Source organism: Silurus meridionalis, chromosome 6 (genome assembly GCF_014805685.1).
Source record: "Silurus meridionalis isolate SWU-2019-XX chromosome 6, ASM1480568v1, whole genome shotgun sequence".
Lineage (NCBI taxonomy): Eukaryota > Metazoa > Chordata > Actinopteri > Siluriformes > Siluridae > Silurus > Silurus meridionalis.
Window position 1 is genome coordinate 2,365,312 of NC_060889.1, and position 17,594 is coordinate 2,382,905.

The window sequence follows — 17,594 nt, forward strand, 5'->3', positions numbered from 1 at the left end:
CACTGTACCCGCAACATCGTTTATCTGCTATAAATGGACATTCGGTGCAACCCAGATGAGGACAGGTTCCCTCTTGAGTCTGGTTCTTTTCAAGGTTTCTATCTTATGCCATCTCAGGGAGTTTTTCATTGCCGCAGTCGCCAGCGCCTCGCTCATCAGGGGCAATTCTAAAAGCGTTTCAGAATGTCGCGTCACGCGAAAACAACTTTTACCTCGAGAAAGTGTCATCCTAATGAGAAGTCAAAATCACGAAAGTGCAGATTAAGTCGTGATCACGAGAAAACAAGAAAGAAAAAAAAATTTTATAATGCATGGCCTTTTAGGAATTATGTAGGGGACCAAACATCTTATAAAATAAATAAATAAATAAATAAAAACATATTGCATGACTAAATAAATGTCATTTTGTTTTTGTATTATTTTGAAGGTTCAACAAGAGCATAAAAAAGCACTATACACGTATACTTCATTTTGGATAGTTTTAATTTGTATATTATTAAATACGTGGATAATTAATTCATATATTTATAATATTGGCGCGTCATTCGCACTTTTAGTATTAATGGATAGATTTTGGCCAATCACCATCGAGAATCTTGCCCCACGTGGTTAGGGTGGAGCGCATCTCAATCCGCACTTCCCTTCCTACAAGTGAGCACAAGATACTCGTTACGAAACTACTTTAAACGCACTCCATAGTACACTAGTGTGTGGAATAAGACACAACCCGTGTGAAGCAAACTTACTTGGATGGCGGGATGAAGAAGTGAGTGACATCTTGATTTTTTATAGCATTAAAATTAATTATATTATACTCTATTTTATTTTATTTTATCAATTTTAGGTTTCTACACACAAAACATGTAAACTATGCGCTAATATACTTTATTTTCTGCACCTTTCTTGCTTGACTTCAGCATTAATATGGTGGTGCAGTTTGTTTGTACTTTGTAGGAGATAATGTGATTTTTGTTATTTTAATTGTTAGAACATTAAATAGGGAATTTTATTTGGACTAATTAATGTATGTAAAGGACGTTGCAGGTGACTTACTATGAGGTGAAGAAAATGGAAGGAGGAGTTGAGGGGATGGAAGAAGAGGGGATTCAGGGTCAGGGAGAGGAAGTGGAAGGTGGGCTGAAGGCTGAGGGAGATGGAGGAAGAGGTTGGTTGAGGGTGGGAGGAGAAGGATGGGGTTGAGGGGGCAGTTTGGTTGAGGGTGGGAGGAGAGAGAGGTGGGTTGGGGAGAGAATGGACGGTGGGTTGAGGTCTGAGGAGATGGAGGCAGAGGTTGGTTGAGGGTGGGAGGAGAGATGGGGTTGGGGAGAGAATGGCAGGTGGGTTAAGGGCTGAGGGAGATGAAGGAAGAGGTTGGTTGAGGGTGGGAGGAAAGGAGGTGGGTTAGGGTGGGAGGAGATGGGTTGAGGTGGGAGGGAAAGAAGAAGGGGGTCGAAGGGGGTCGAAGGGGGTTGAGGGCTGAGAGAGATGGAGGAAGAGGTTGGTTGAGGGTGGGAGGAGAGATAAGGTTGGGGAGGGAGTGGAAGGTGGGTTGAGGTGGGAGGAAAGGAGAAGGGGTGGTCAAGTGAGGGGTTGAGGACTGAGGGAGATGGAGGAAGAGGTTGGTTGAGGGTGGGAGGAGAGGATGGGGTTGAGGGGAGGGAGTGAAAGGTGGGTTGAGGGCTGAGGAGATGGAGGAACAGGTTGGTTGACAGTGGGAGGAGGAGGTGGAAGTGGGTTGAGGGGGGAGGGAGTGGAAGGTGAGTTGAGGGCTGAGGGAGATGGAGGAACAGGTTGGTTGACGGTGGGAGGAGGAGGAGTTGGAGGTGGGTTGAGGGGGGAGGGAGACGGAGGAACAGGTTGGTCTATGTATCTCGCAGTTCTGGCTATTTCTAAAATATATCTATATAAACACTTTGATTTTGAGTTGTAATAATATCCAAAAATGTCCACCGAGTCTGAAATAATCACCATGGCAACCTCTACTGGAAAAAACTCTGGATTTGGCTTCATTCATTAATGTCTGCTGCCACCTTGTGGTTAATCACATACATGACACTCAATGCTTAGTCTATACCAGAGGTGCCCAAAACTTTCTGCTATCTATAAATGGCCAAAAATCAAACAATCTTTGAGGGCAGAAAGTAAATATTTTATGAAATGTTCTCGCCAACACACTTTGAGAAAGCTGAAGAGTGCTTGGCTTCATAGTGACGACAATATGGCGCTCTTTCCAAACAGCTGACATTTCTTCCTGTCTGTGTACCACTGCTTCGATCTCCCCATATTTGATTGTTGAGTGTTATTTTGTTCCTGTTCCCCCACTACTCTGATATGGCCATCACAGAGTCTCTAGTGCAGTATCCATGCTTCAAATTGTTTAATATGATCGATATGACCATGTATCCATTTACTGCAATGTCTTTTTATTGGCCGTTATGTGTATGTTTTTGCTTTCTGTTTTACACTCGTTGACAGACGACATCTTCGTAATACAGCTCCTGCAAAACATATATAAATGCTATAAAATTGAAGACAGGATGTACGTAATGAAATATGACAGTAACTGGTGGGGAAAAAAACCCTCACCTGCCTGCTTTTTCAGGTACATTTAGAACAGAGAAGAATTAAAAAAAAAAGTTAACTCATGACAATCATGGATTAATTGCGATTTAATATTTGAATCAGTTGACATATTTTACACTATATTTCCAAAAGTATTGGGTCACCTGATCTTTCCTGCTATATGAGATTCTTCTTCAAACTGTTACCACAAAACTGGAGGCACTCAATTGTACAGGACGTCTTTAGATGCGCTTTAATACAATTTTCATTCACTTGAACTTGGAAACCCAAACCTGTTCCAGCATGGCGATGCCCCTGTGCACAACGTGAGCTCCTTAAAGATCTGGTTTACATGCTTTGGAGAGGAAGATCTTGAGTGGTCTGCTGTATCCCTACTGAACACCTTTGGGATGAATGTGAACGCTGACTGCACCCCAGGTCTCCTCACCTACATCAGTACCTGCATTTCATAACACCCTTGTGGCTTATGAACACAAATATCCATAAGCACACTCCAAAATCTAGTGGAACATCTTCCCAGAAGAGTGGAGGGAATTATAAAAGACAACTGAGACTAAATGTGGAAGGCGATGCTCAAAAATCACATGCCATACTTATGACCAAGTGACCCAATACTTTTGGAAATATAGTGTATATAATCAACAGTCCATCATGATGTTTTTATTTATTTATTTATTTATTATTCCTTCTTTTGGCCAAATGAAAGGTTAGAATGTTCTTAAAGACAGCAATATAATAATAATAATAATAAAAGACTACCAAATCCCATGTGTCCTCTATTGAAAAGGGGACTGGTAATAATTTAGACCTCCATTAATGTCAATATGATTATTATGAATATTATTATTACGGGGTCTAAATGACCGCATTATTATTCCCCTATGTCCTATACGTTATGTCGCCTGCTCGCTAGCAAGCTACCAGGTTGAGTTCATTCCCTGGCGGTAGATGGTCGTAAATGAAATGATAGAAAAATGTTTAATTAAATGTACTAATTAAAAACGCTTTAATTCCGAATAGCAAAGACCAAAGGAATGCATTAGCATTATTCTACTGTCTGTGGCTATATGGCCCGGATGTAGCTAGTTCGCTAGCTGTGCTGCTTCCTGTCTCCACTACTGCATTGTTTGTTTGTTTGTTTATTGAAATATAATCGCTATTTCAATCACCAAGTCTGCTCTCGCGCGCTATTTCCCCTGCTAATAAAATAATACGATGCTCCGGCTCCCGGAAGTGTGTGTAAATGTTATACTGTATGTGTGTGTGTGTATCTATATATTACATCTATATGTTACATCTTTAATACAATCTTCCAAGAAATAGAAAATCCAGAGAGAAAAAAATAATAATTGAAGAATATAAAAATAAATTAACAAAACCTTGCACAAGTCTGCAAAAGCCTCCAATCTAATACTTTGTTATAATAATAAAGTATAATAATGATAATTTAATACTTTTTTAATTATAATAATCTATGTAAAATGAATTATTGGGGAACATTAAAAATAAAATAAAAATAAATAAAACCTTGCACAAGTCTGCAAACCCCCCCAACTAATACTTTAAGTAAGTTTGTGAAACAAAGTTCAAGTTCCTTAAAATTACGAGGAGATCCACCGTGTACGTCTCTTTTTTTTTTTTTAACATTTATTTAGGCCATTCCATAGGTTTTCATATGTTGGTCATTCCCATGTCTTTTTTGATTTTGAGTTCTGCTTCGGGACACTGGCATAGGCCTCTTTGTTTTCACCTTTTTTGAAGAAGGACATCAGTTCTTTAGTTGTTGCCAAAATAGCTCTGTATTTGGAGCTATTCATTTTTGCCTATCTAGCGGAAGAGAATGTTCCTCGGATGATGATGCATATTGGCCAAAAACATACCTTTTTAGAATTATGGCTGAAATGTTCAACTTCTCTTATCAGCTCATAACATTTTCCCCCACATAGTTCGTGGTGACTAAATGAATCTTTTGGCGTAATTTAGAAGAGCTTGAATGTTCTTCTTTTGTAATGAACGGCTTCCATCTTGCCCCCCTCTACCTCACGGCCCAGACTTGAACTTTGCAATGTTTCTGTGGTGCCACATTTTCTCTGCATATTGACGCTTTTGACAGTGTTCTATATTACATTTAGTGCCTTTTGTTATTCTTTTCTATCCCTCTCCTGATTGGTACCCATGGCTCTTGGTTGCAAACATTCAAGCAAATATTCTAACAATAGCCGACTTAATCTGGTTTTAATCCGAATCTCCATAATTAATGGCAAATGACTGCCGTTTACCCACAGGACACATTTTGAATGTGGTGCCCAGACTTATGCAATCAGGGTGTTATAGGGTTTTCATGTAGAATGTTCCCAGTTCACTGGATATTTTGTTAGTTGGAAGATCACATAAATGGCAGACTTGTTACACCCTTAATGTTGTTGGTATTTCTGTTTCTATGTATTACAATATATCAATAAAATGGCAACCTTCATTGGAGCAAAATCTGGATTTGGCCTCACTTGTCTGTGGTGTTCCTGTCTTTCCAGGTGACATTCATGAGAATGTCTTCTGCTGCCACCTTGTGGTAAATCACATACATGACATTGAATGTTTATAACAGAGGTGCCCAAACTTTGAATCTATGAATGGCCAAAAATTGCACATGACTGAGGGCTGTTTCTGGTTTATACCTTATAGTGCAATATGCATGCTTCATAATGTTTAATATTATACATACGACCATGTATACATTTATTTAAAAGTTTTTTTTATTGCCCGTGAAGTAGTTATTGCTTTCTGTTGAACACTTGATGGCAGACGACATCTTCGCAATACAGCTCCTGCAAAAAAAAAAAAGAAAAAAAAAAGGTTATTTGAGATACTATTAGATTGAAGACCGTATAGGATGTATGCTATGCAATATGATTCTCTAATTGCTGGAAAAAAATCTCACCAAATGTAACTTATCTCCTTCTAACCAATGCTTCCATCCGCGGTTGGCCTTTTCTCCCTTTTGCGTGCACACCAATGTGTCGCCCTCCCAGCTGACCAAAGTCTGTTGGCACAATGGTGCAAAAAAATAAAGAAATCTACATTTTACGCATAACAAGCCTACAAATTAATCTACCTCGGTTGTTTAGAAGAATTCATTAATGTATGGGCAAAGAAAGAATAGAAAAAAAATAGTGTGCGTTCCCATTATTTAAAGGGAGGAATAGGTTTAAGGAATCAATTAATGTAGATAAAAAGGAATATGAAATTTTAATTGGTTTGATTTGGTCTAAAAATCTAATGCCAGGCCATGATAATGTTTCCAAGGCACTCTGATTCTGAGCCTGCACACAAGATCATCATACAATCCAGACTATCTGCCATCTTCTGCATACACAAAAATCAGACACTATGATCAGTTCATTGTCACTGTGCTTGAAACGGCCTGTTTTGCTCTCATGGATGGATGTGGCTTTGAACCTCTGCTCACACAAATGATACATTTTTGTGACTATTTCCATGTTCCTTGGTGAGGTGGTAGGATATCGATTAAGCCTCAGAAGGTTGGAGGTTCAAGCCACCAAGCTGCCACTTTTGGGGGGCCTTTGAGCAATGCCTTTTAACCCTTTGTACAATGTAGTACCTGAAAGCTTTACACATTTAAAATGAAATGGGCTCCAATCAACAGAATCGCATGGTACCAAACTGAGCCTCAGATCCCTGGAGAGAACTCTGTTGAACAATCAGCTCTGGAGGAGACGGAACAAGACGGATGAAGCAGAGGAGCTTCGTTCACACACACCAACAGCTTCAAACCTTTATTTATTTATTTATTTATCTCATTGAATGCACTAAATTGGTTTAGTTTTCACAGATATTCTTGTATACAACTGCAGCACTAACATGTACATTTTTCTAAAAAGGGAACAAATTACTTGTTCATTTTAAGATGCCCGTCTTATTTTCTTTTGTCGACCGATCCAATAATCCATAAAAGTCCTAGTTTTCTCGCTAGCTACAGCCCTAGCGTGCTTATGAAAAGTCGACTCTAAAGGTGGTGAAGGTTCAATTTGGTTCAATTGATTGTTACGTTTTGATTATTACAAATATTCTGTTGAATCGCAGAAAAAAAAGAACACGGAATAAACAATATCTGTGTCAAGTTATTGAGTAAGTAAAAATGTAAGCTCGTGTTCGTGAAGGGGTGCCAATAATTTTGTTCACATCTATAGTGAGTCAAATGTCAAGCTAAGACTGCGTCAGAGTTAATCCAAAGGCCTGAGGTATAAAAAAAAAATGATTTAAATAATTACTCCTACCTTAAGCATTCTGTTGTCAAGTCCTTTGGTATACTCCTCGAACTCCTTCCCGATCTTCAAGCTGACCTCATAGTTCCTGAAGGTGCTGAGCGTCTTTATCGTAAGCTCGTCTCCCTCCTGGATAATAACTTTGGTTTGAGACAAGTGGACGGCGATCTTGCGTGTGACCAAGTCAACGTCTGCAAAACAAAACACAAAAGACTTTTTGCAAGCACCATGTGGACAAGAAAAGAATTCATAACGCACCCCATAAACAGTCGTTCAGGCTTACTGAGAATTTTCATATATTCCTCAAAGTTGTAATTTTTCTCCAGAACCCACGTCCCGTTGAAATCCACAGGCATGGTGGTGGTGGGCGATGAACTTTGGGCCGAATGTAAGAGGGCATGCTGTTCCCAGGACTTTATACTGGAGCGAGTCGAATTGTTCACTGTGTTAAAGATAAGAAAGAAGAGCAATGGGAGAGAAGCCAAAATGAGGCACAGTCCAGCCAACGGAATAGACTTCTATTAAATAGTGGATTTTTTCGGCAGCAGACACAATGTATATAACATTTCAACATCTAGTCAGTGGTGTTACCGCCATCAGGCTTCATTCTGAGTTGAGGAGTGCATTGGTTTTCTTCCAAATGTAGAATTTTGTACCAGAGCCAAGCAGTTATTTTAGACCAGAGAGGTTTTTCTGCTAGAGTCTCCCAACATACCTTGCGGATTTCGCCAAGGGTCATTCTTATTTTTTTTTTTTTGGTTCTTCATTTGCTTCTTGGTACTCAGCAGGATACTTGGGATACTTGAGGTTGACCCATAGCATTTAAACGACTTGACTTTTCTTTTTGTTTTTATTTTAATTATTTGATAATTTATAAAGACAACATTGCATATGCAGAGATGATGACTTGTGATAGGTAAACCTTATTGGCAGATGGCACAACACAATGCAAAAAAGTTTCACAATTATAAAAAATTAATCGGCACTTGTAGTCGATCGCTGGAACTATAAGCTATCGGCAAAAATTCATATAGATTTTTCTGGCTTCCGCTCTGCTGTTATGCGGCCTCTACAGGTGAATCACTAAATCCGTGTGCTGTTTGTTTTTACACACGAGACTGCATGCTGCACGGAGAGCACTATATTATATTTATTATTTATAACTTAATAATTACAACTTTTCATGTATTAATTAAGATATTTATTTTATTTAACACATTTTCGTTATTTAGAATTGGTTGTTTTTTATTTTTGGAATTACTAGATAAACAATACTATTTTACATGGTGTGTTTTTTTTTTTTTTTTTTTTTTTTTTCCTTTCCAGTATCCATTTTCTAAAGTATCGGTTGATGTAATCGCTTTTAACTAATGGATTAATACGATCCAAACGAGCTAACGGTTTTAGTCAATTCCATTCAGTTGACCTCTACTAGAGAGATTATTGATAGATTTTGATCAATTAATAATAGATTTTAGTAGCTAAAGCTGTTAATCAAAGCCCTGTCCTGTTTCTTCCTGCCATTTTTAAAATGTATTTATTTATTTTTATTTATTATTTTATTTTCTTGCTAATGGTTACCTGGGATTGTTCAATGATACAGAAAGGCAAATTTTAAGTTTAAAGATGTTAAAAAAATAAATGAACACTAGGGGTCAGCAATGTCTAGCTTTTAGTTTGTGGCAACCAAACGCGTGCATCTTTTCAGAAACAGTAGAAAAACTCATTGAAGCACCAATGACCAAGTGATCAGCTAAACATCCAACAGTATCAGTCTCCAATAAAAATGGATCTCAATCCAGGAAAAATGAAATCAATTCCAGACGGGAATAAAAAGATTCTGCATTATGCGGCCGTACAGCTGGGAGTAAATTCAGCCATTATGCGTGAGCCCTGATGCTCGCTGTCTATCCAGTCCATGGCACGACAGTGTTCGTGAGAGAAACTCCAGATTCAGTGCAGGCCCTGACTAGCGGTTGCTGAATATGAATAGGTTTTATTTTGACAATGCCCACTTGCACGGACGACACTGCAGTCGGTTATTAACTCGGGCCCAGAAAGCAATTTCACAGGCCATTTCCAGCCGAACCTATAGAATAAATGCGAACAAAGCCTGCCCTTTAGCAAGGAGATGCTGGCGTGTCTGTCTGCGCCACGAGAACAAAGCGACGCCGACGCGGCGTGACTTTCTAGCCAGACGAAAGCAGTGCAACTCCTGGCCAGGTTATCAGAGATCAGTGCAATGCAATTTCATGAAGGTAATTTTCCGTGCGTGTCCTAAACTGGCAGCACCCATGCGGCTATATAATACAGTGGTACATTTAATACAAAGAGACAAGGAAGACAAAAAAAAAGTTGAAAATAACAAAAAGATGCCTTTCTCTTTACCAATTCACTCTACCCTTTTTTTTTTTTTTTTTTTTTTTTTTGCTTAAACCTAGCTAAATAAGGCTAAATAGCCTTCCATGCAGTGTGTTGTAGAGAAGTGGTAGGTCAGTAGGACCTGGAATTCTTTGTGGAAAATCTAAATCCCAACACCACCAAGCTGCCCCTGCAGGGCCCGTGAGCAAGGCCCTTAACCCTCAATTCCTCAAGGGTATAAATAAGATAATTGTTAGTCACTCTTTATAAGAGCGTCTGCCAGATGCTGCACATTACCACCTTCTTGGGTTTCATTTGCAGAATATTTGCATAAAAAAAAACAACAGAAAAAAAATAATTAGTACATGTGTGAATTTTTACTCTATTCTATGTATAATTTTTAGTAGATGTTTTGGCATTAGTAGTAGATTTTTCAATTTTTTTAGAAAGTGACCAATAATTCTCGACAAACCGTTTCTCGGCATCGTTGCCGCTACCTGAAGATGACGTATCGCAACGAGACCAAGGCGTTTCCTGAGAGTCGCATAGAATACAGATTAACATGGCAGAGGTAGAGCTGCATCTTCCTGGAGACCAAACAGGAAAAGAACCGAATTGCATTGCGTTGAATCAAACGGAAATTGGATCGCATCACATCGGTAGCTGCTTCATATGTATCTATTTAATGTATCGTATCTTATGGCTATACATCAGTATGCGAATAGTATCCGCCCCAGTTAAGGAGATGCACCTCCCTACTGGATAAATGCTCTCTACCTGCATTCTGAATGTGTGAACTAACCCTATGGTTCAAATTATCAATTCGCATTATGCTTGGGCAGGTATGAATTCAACTCTTGGATGTACAGGCCCTCATTGCTAATATACTGCATGCATATTCTATTGATTATATACAACATGTAAAGGATGACTGGGGTGTCCGCTGGTAGTGGGATGGTACTCCAGTCACATAACTATAGCACAAGGTGGAAAAAAGCATTGTATGGTCACTTTGCACAGGGTTAATAGGATGTAGTTGGGAATGTGCATAGAGTTATGTGCATGAGCAGTGGTCCCCAACCTTTTTTGCGCCACGGGCCGGTTTAGCGTCGGATGACATTTCCACGGACAGGCCTTTAAGGTGCGGCGGATAAATACAAAAAAATTAAATGATACGACCATAAAAACTGGTATTTCCTAAATATAATAATAAACGTGAATCCACTGTGTTGTTTTTTGTTCATTTTGCTTGCTTGGGGTTTCAGTTCAGGGGTAATGTATTATGTGTTAGCAGCCGGAGCCCCTTTGAGAAGGTAATGGATGGAGGTAAAACATGTGACCGAGGCATCTTGACATGCATCAAGAGTGGGTCATAGACAGATATTGCGGAGAAAATCCGGTCATTTTCCACATTAAAACATTGTTCACAATCAGATAATAAATTTCTGGGTGGCCCGATACCAATTGACCCACGGACCGGTGCTGGTCCGCAGCCCAGGGGTTGGGGACCAATGCTTTAGCGGTATGTGTGAACCACATGCTAGTGCACTCGCTATTCGGCAGCTTGATGGCCTTAGGGTGAAAGCTATCCCAAAGCCAGCTGGTTCTGGATCTGATGGTGCAGAGTCATCTGGCAGGCGGTCGCAATCAGCCCGGAGTTTGGTCTCTGTGATGCTTCTGGGTTTTGGGCTGTAGCTGGCGACTGAAGTTTATTAATATTCAAAATATCAATGTCTACATTGTGGGAAGGGCTTGATATTGATTATTTTTTTTTATTTAGATTTGAGACAGTGATGTATGCGGGTGTTGCAGCCGAGGTTGCAGTGAAAGGAGACTTGTTGAATTGTGTTCACTGGATTTCTTGCTTTTGTAATAGCATTGTTTCCCGCTGTATGAGATTCCTTTCCGTGATGCAGTACTCCTTATACTGTGTTTCGGTATAATATTGATTGGTTTCTATAGCCATGGCATCATAATGACTGTATTAAGAGGTGGATTAGCTCAGGTAGAACACCATTGAAGGCCTGGGTGTATGGTGTAGATGCATGGCCCTATGCTATATATAGTCATATAACCATCCAGTGGAGCACAAAAAAATGTCCATTTTGTTCTAGCAAAATCTAAGTGATTGCAATTGGTAGTTGAAAGAACATAAGCCAAAAAAAAAATTAAAAAAATGAATGCGCCACCTGCTTGTGTTTGCTAATTTATTTATTTATTTTTCGGTTCCATACAGAGCATGGATTGCTCCACTGCCTTGCTGCATGCTGGGCCCCATTTCGGTTTGGTCCTATGGATTATTCGGAGCCCTGTGTGATAGAGCTCCTGTCGAAAAACCAGCTTTCTACCCCCTTTTCGAAAGATTCATTTCCTGCGGCTGGCCTCTGGGTTCTGGGTGTTCTGGAACTAGTTTTAAATGACTCCATCTCTTCCTCCATAGGCACCATCCAGACAATCTGCAGCACACAGCACGAGACTGCGATTTCTCCGTTCGATTCAATGCCTTCTAATATTAACTCGATTCAAGAAAAGTCTCAGAGTAAAGCCAGTTCACATTTCACATCGAGTCCCTGGATTGAAAAAGAAAAAACGGTAAAGACACACTCGTTTATTGTAAAGAAACGTCTTTATTGGTCAGAACGTTCCGTAGCGACCATCGGAGAAACTCGAACCATTTACAAAAACAAACAGATTTGTTCAAGATATCAAACAATGGTGCACACAGGACAATCGAGGGCACGGTGGAATATCTCACGACGGCGGTATCACGAGCACGTGGCGGACGAGGAAAATGGTGACAACAGGTACATTTAAAACAGTGCGGAAGGGGCGAACAATGAACCTCTTTCTAGCTTAGGTCGCATAGCAGGAACAACAAGCAATTTTCCAGCTACAGCAGAATGACTACATGAACATCTTCATTTTGATCCTACTACTTATATATAGTTAAACAAGCCTTTCTCAGGTGACGTTTTAATAAATCGGCAAAAAAATAGCACAAAGCCCTCATTTGCACAAACCCCCCTACCCCCTTTGAAAATATTTCCTGAATTTACACAAGGCTATAGGGATAAACGGGATACAGAGCTCATTACTAAACATGAAGTGGGGCTGTTTTTACACAACTGATATTTTTAACCAGATGTTAAAAGGGCAAACTTCCAATTTATATATTTTTTTCTTTATATCCAAGTTGAATTGAGGATAGAAAATAATGACACCTCATGATTTTACCATTCCTGCTCTTTTTATGTGAAAAAGACAGATGTCAGACAGACACTAATAATCAATGTTTTTTTTTTCCATGACAAGCAAATGTGGGCACAAAACAAGGTGACAGGCTGGAAAGGATGCATTCTACTTGACAGCTTTCTATTTACAGTGTACAGGCATTATAAAATTGTACCGCCAACCTTTCTACGAGTACAATTTGAACGGAATTCGACGAGACAGCGAAAGACAATATGCATTTCTATGTGCTTTCGTTAGAACGTGTAAACCAAAGTCTATTTATAATCGTGGTAAAAACATTTGAAAATATTTGACATTAAAAATAAATTCTCCAGTGTTATTTGCTAGACAAAAAAAACTAAGTGTTCTGTAAGCTGGCGTTAAGGAAAATAACCATTAACCACATGTTGAGACATTAAGACATGTAACATGTTCAAAAACAAAAACTCCCCCAGCAGTGCTGGTTTTCGCTTTTTTATTGTGTGTGTCAGTGCATATTCATATTTATGTAACCTGTAAAAACATGTGGACAAGTCTTGTTTTTTCCTAGACTGATTTAAGCTCCTTAAACAAAGGGTACAGGAACTTTAAAGATGGGTGTGTGGGTGCAGTTCCATCGCTGGCCAGATTAGCGGATTAGACAACACGTCAGGTGGGTGTCGGCAAAACGAAAATTCTTGGTGGGTCAGTTAAATAATCTAAGATTTTCAGGCAGCAATTTCAGATTTTTTTTTTGTTTGTGTGTGTGTGTGTCCTGAGTGTATGAGTTGAGGAGGGATGTTAATAGGTGGACTCATCCCACACTAGTTTGCCCTTCACTCTTCCTCTCTCGAGTTTTGTGTGCTCCTCCCCTTCGCTTTCATCCGAGTCTGCACTGGACAGATTCCGAGCCAGCTCATCGTCGTCGTCGTCCTCCTCCTCCTCTTCAATGCATTCATCGTCTTTCTCAGGATACTCCTCCTCGATGTCCTCAGCAGTCTGTCGGCCCTCGATATTCTGTTTCGCAGAAAACGAGAGAGAGACATGTCTAAGTTCATACAGCTTTCAGTTCTGAATCAAAAGTACGAGGCTAATGGAAATCCATTCTTGCTTGCTAAACAGAAATGCCTAAGATGGTGTTTTGTGGCGTTAAATAGACTACTGAGGTATCCGCATAAGGCTATATGTGTAGTTGTGGTTTTACCTCCTTGCAATCTGTGCCACCCAGTTGGTTTTCCGGGGACTTAGTGGAGAATTCTTGCTTGCGTCCTTGCTATATACCAATACCAATAATTCCCTTCCTACTATGGACAATTCAAGCTGATCATTACCTCTAGAAATTTGTATACTTGCATACTATACTGAACAAGACACCTTCCCTTTGTTCATAAGGTGCGAACTGCCTATCTCAGGCTTTCAGTTTCTCCCACACACTTCTGTGGTACATTTAAAAAGAGACACTTTCAGCCAACTCACAAAAAAAGTCACTTCCCTGCACAAAGTTGGTGCATAAATGGAGCAGACAGATTCTGAAAAGTGCAAATGACTCCTTGCAATCGTGCCACTGATGCCACGGAATTGCTCTCATTTCCGGGGCTTATAATTTCAAGGTTTGTAGTCTGGCTGGCAGAGGGTATACATCAATAATGCCAGCAATAGATCCTGGCCAAAAGACACTTTTTGTCTCTGCCCTGTCCATGACTGGCAAATTGTATAGGGGCCCTTTAGTAATGCCATCAACAGATATCGTGCCCATATCATGTACTGTTTTGTCAGAATGGGATCATCAACAACACTGTTGGATTATGCTGCAGTGCCATCCATAACATGCTGGTAGTGGCAAGGCGTATATTTATAGATTTGGCCAATTGCGATTTGGCCCATCTTGAGCAATTTGCTAACTCTCGGTTCTTGGATTGAAGGCGTGCATCTGTCCAGTGCCAGAGCTTATTCTGCCACCTCGGATTTGCTTGCAATTTTGTGCCATGAAAAAACAAATCACCCTGGCATTGCTTCACACTAATGTGGAAGTGGTCAGCTTGTAAATTTCGGGTTGCAGATCCAGCTGGTCACTCTGGTCCACTTTTTTTTATTGCTGTTAGCAATTGTACTTCTATAGTCAGTTAACTTGTTGAACGTCTGTGGGGTGGACACCATTGTTTGCCAACTGTTGATGGTTGAACTGTAAATGATACTCTGCACAGGTTGTGCTTAGTAGCCAATGATCTAATGTTATAAAGCTACAGAGGTAGAAAACAATCATTCCATCGATTGTGTAATTTTAAAAAATAACATTGTAAACCCCGAGCCCTTTCAGTGAATCAATTCAATTTTATCTCTATGCGACTGTTTAGTCAGAAAGCAGAGAATAGTAAAAGACCAAAGGCAAGCAATTACTGAGTGTATTGAAAGGATGGGCATTCTGGCAATTTGAAGGACAAAAAGGAAAAGTGAATGAGCGTGTGACCACACTGGATCACAATGTGAGTACTTTGCTACTGGTACTGAGCAAGGAAAACGAAGGAAACTGCTTTGGCCAAATGGAGAAGGAATTTCCAAATTAATACTGCAATACAAGGAGTTTCCCTTTATAGACTTGAAAATAAGTGGTATGTGTCCTTGAGACCCGCAGGAAAAACTATCCGTTGTTCAAACTGTCTGCTTCTACCCCTGCAATAACGCTTACTGGATCGGCTAATGAAGCAAGTGTGTAAGTTACCTCCATAGGATTGACAGTAATGGTGACGTTTGTGTCATCCCAGACTATTTCTGGCTCCTTCGATTCATCGTCCTTCTCTTTTAGGCCTTCGAGATAGACCATGTGAAAGCGGTAGATGCCCAGCACCATGATGACCACCAGGGCAGTGATACTCATCACTATCATTACTGTCGCTGCTGCAGATGTCTCTGCGAATGTACACACAAGACCAAAGTGACAAATTAAAATATTATGACATTAACGTATCCAAAAAATCAATAGTCTGCAGAAACAATGTCAAAACTCTCTACTGACTCAATGGTTAAGAAGCTGGTTGGTGGAATCCTTACCCGACATGTATTTCGAGTTGGTGTGGATGACCAGTGGATGATGGATTGGTATCATAAACGGGGATTTGACAGCCATTTGATTTACATGCTCCACAGTTTTTACATTATGAACTATTCGTAGCTGAAAGGTAAAAAAAAAACAGCTGAAATTTGCTAAATGTTCAACAGCTCAAAATATCCTTCACTGTAATCTTGTCTGACATTGTCGGTAAAGAAGGTTTCAATTAAACTGTCAAAATGGATGAAGAAAACAACAAAAAAGGGCACACACACACACACACACTTCATTCTGCATTCCAAAATGCAATCTCTGACCTCTAGGTTAAAGTTGTTGCTGGTGTAGCGGCCATTGAGCTCGGAGCAGCTGAGCCTGAACCTTCTCTCTGACAGGCTGGTCGGCTGCCAGTTGCGGTACCTCACCTGCTGGATAGCCAGCTCATAATTTGCCATGGAGTCCACACCTGAGACACATACACAAACCATCAGTCAGTGACAAGCCACCTCCTGAATTGTTTTCAACCAGACACACAAAAAAAAAAAACAGTGGCGTCGCACAGGGTGATGTGAGTGTTATTTTTAAACAAGAATATATGGCTGCTACAAGTTGAAGGTATTTCTTAAAGTATCTTGTGCCTACAAATATGTCTAGTGCAGCTACGGATTGAGTAACTTAAGTCAATGAATGAGTTCATTGTTTAATTGGAATGGGGGAATTGGGCCTAACTTGGGCTAATGGTACAGGATATCCATGCTGTGATGCCATATATGAATTAAGGTTATGAATAAAATGAATCCTAACAAGTTCTTCAGCCCAATGTCAGTACAGCGACATATCGCATTGTCAGACTTTTAGATCATTATAAACATATTAATTATTTTCTCACTGAAAGTTATACGATTTATTGTCATGAGAGTTTGGGTTCTGTTTGTAGAGTAGAGGTTGACCGATTTTACCGACACCGGTAGCTAGTTAAACAAAAACAGTACTGACTCATTTAACCATGATAAATTAAATCAATATGAAAATATAAATTAACAAATATATATAGAATTAATAACTAATATAATATAGCACTCTCCGTGCAGCGCACAGTTATGTAAAAGCAAACAGAGGCTGCTCTCCTAATAACAGTGGGCCAGAAGCCGGAAACACTCTGTATGGATGTTTTCTGACAGTTCCAGCAATCAACTATTGATGCCAATTAATTGGCAAAACCGATGAATCAGTCGACCTCTATTGTAAATGTAACGCCCCCAAAAGAAACATAACTAGTAAGAGGGTTACATAAAGTATTTCAATCCTGTATTTAACGGGGAGGTGCAAGGTTTAAGACCCTTAAACCTTAGCTGCTCAGTTGTAAGTTATTCTGGATAAGTCTCCCGAATGCAATAATTGTAAATGTAGTGATTAGTGAGCGTGAATAGGGCGTGGGGTTGGTTCCCTTCGAGATTTAAATCCTTCACAAAGGATCACTTTGAATTAATATTCATTTAATACACTGGTATTAAAATGAACAACTTGTCAAAGTTAAAATTGGGTGTTTATGACGATAACGACTCAATGTAATGCAGATCAATGAGCAGCACTAAGACGGATACCGTAAATAGAGATGCCAGAGGTGGAATTAGTGGCGTCGAGGTGTTTCCCCAATAGGGAGCTGTGATGGATCTCCAGACTCTCATGCTCTGGATTCAGCTCCTCCCCGATGACCAACACATCACAGTAATCAAGGTTGTGCATTACCTCCAGAATTCCAGGTCTGTGACCTACATAGAGTACACAGATGTATATTAGGTAACTTCAAGCTACACCCTGGCCATTTTTATTATCTATTATATAGAAGCATCTTGTCCATTGTTTATGATATTGATAATAAACTGTTGAAATGCAATCTCCAACTGCCCCATATATACTGTATATGACCAACGACTGAGCCGTTGTGTAGTATGAATGCAATGTCAGTGATCTATTGCTCCTATAATAACAGGCACAGTGCATTCAATATACCAAGTACACTTGACATAGTAGGGTACAAAAGATATCCCTTATTTTCAAAAAAGAATTCTTTTCCTAAGCATCACAGAAAGTTTCTTCAGTCATGTTTCTAT

General features: G+C 39.7%; 2 protein-coding genes across 2 annotated transcripts in view; both read right to left on the reverse strand.

The window, feature by feature from the left end:
- Window positions 1-5,314: 5,314 nt before the first annotated feature.
- On the reverse strand, window positions 5,315-7,273 carry LOC124387616 (retinol-binding protein 2-like). The gene is made up of 4 exons (XM_046852046.1): window positions 7,150-7,273; window positions 6,879-7,057; window positions 5,522-5,623; window positions 5,315-5,408 (listed from the first exon to the last, which is right to left on the reverse strand). Exons 1-4 carry the CDS (start codon window positions 7,220-7,222, stop codon window positions 5,355-5,357), a joined length of 408 nt encoding a protein of 135 aa, XP_046708002.1. The 5' UTR covers window positions 7,223-7,273; the 3' UTR covers window positions 5,315-5,354.
- Window positions 7,274-11,834: 4,561 nt separating this feature from the next.
- The window catches only part of clstn2a (calsyntenin 2a), a 72,368-nt gene continuing 66,608 nt past the window's right edge, over window positions 11,835-17,594 (reverse strand). The window contains exons 13-17 of the mRNA XM_046852641.1: window positions 17,085-17,252; window positions 15,801-15,946; window positions 15,486-15,606; window positions 15,157-15,344; window positions 11,835-13,454 (exon numbers count right to left, since the gene is read on the reverse strand). Of these exons, the coding sequence (XP_046708597.1) occupies window positions 13,239-13,454; window positions 15,157-15,344; window positions 15,486-15,606; window positions 15,801-15,946; window positions 17,085-17,252 (839 nt within the window). The 3' untranslated portion in view covers window positions 11,835-13,238. The remainder of the gene's footprint in view (window positions 13,455-15,156; window positions 15,345-15,485; window positions 15,607-15,800; window positions 15,947-17,084; window positions 17,253-17,594) is intronic.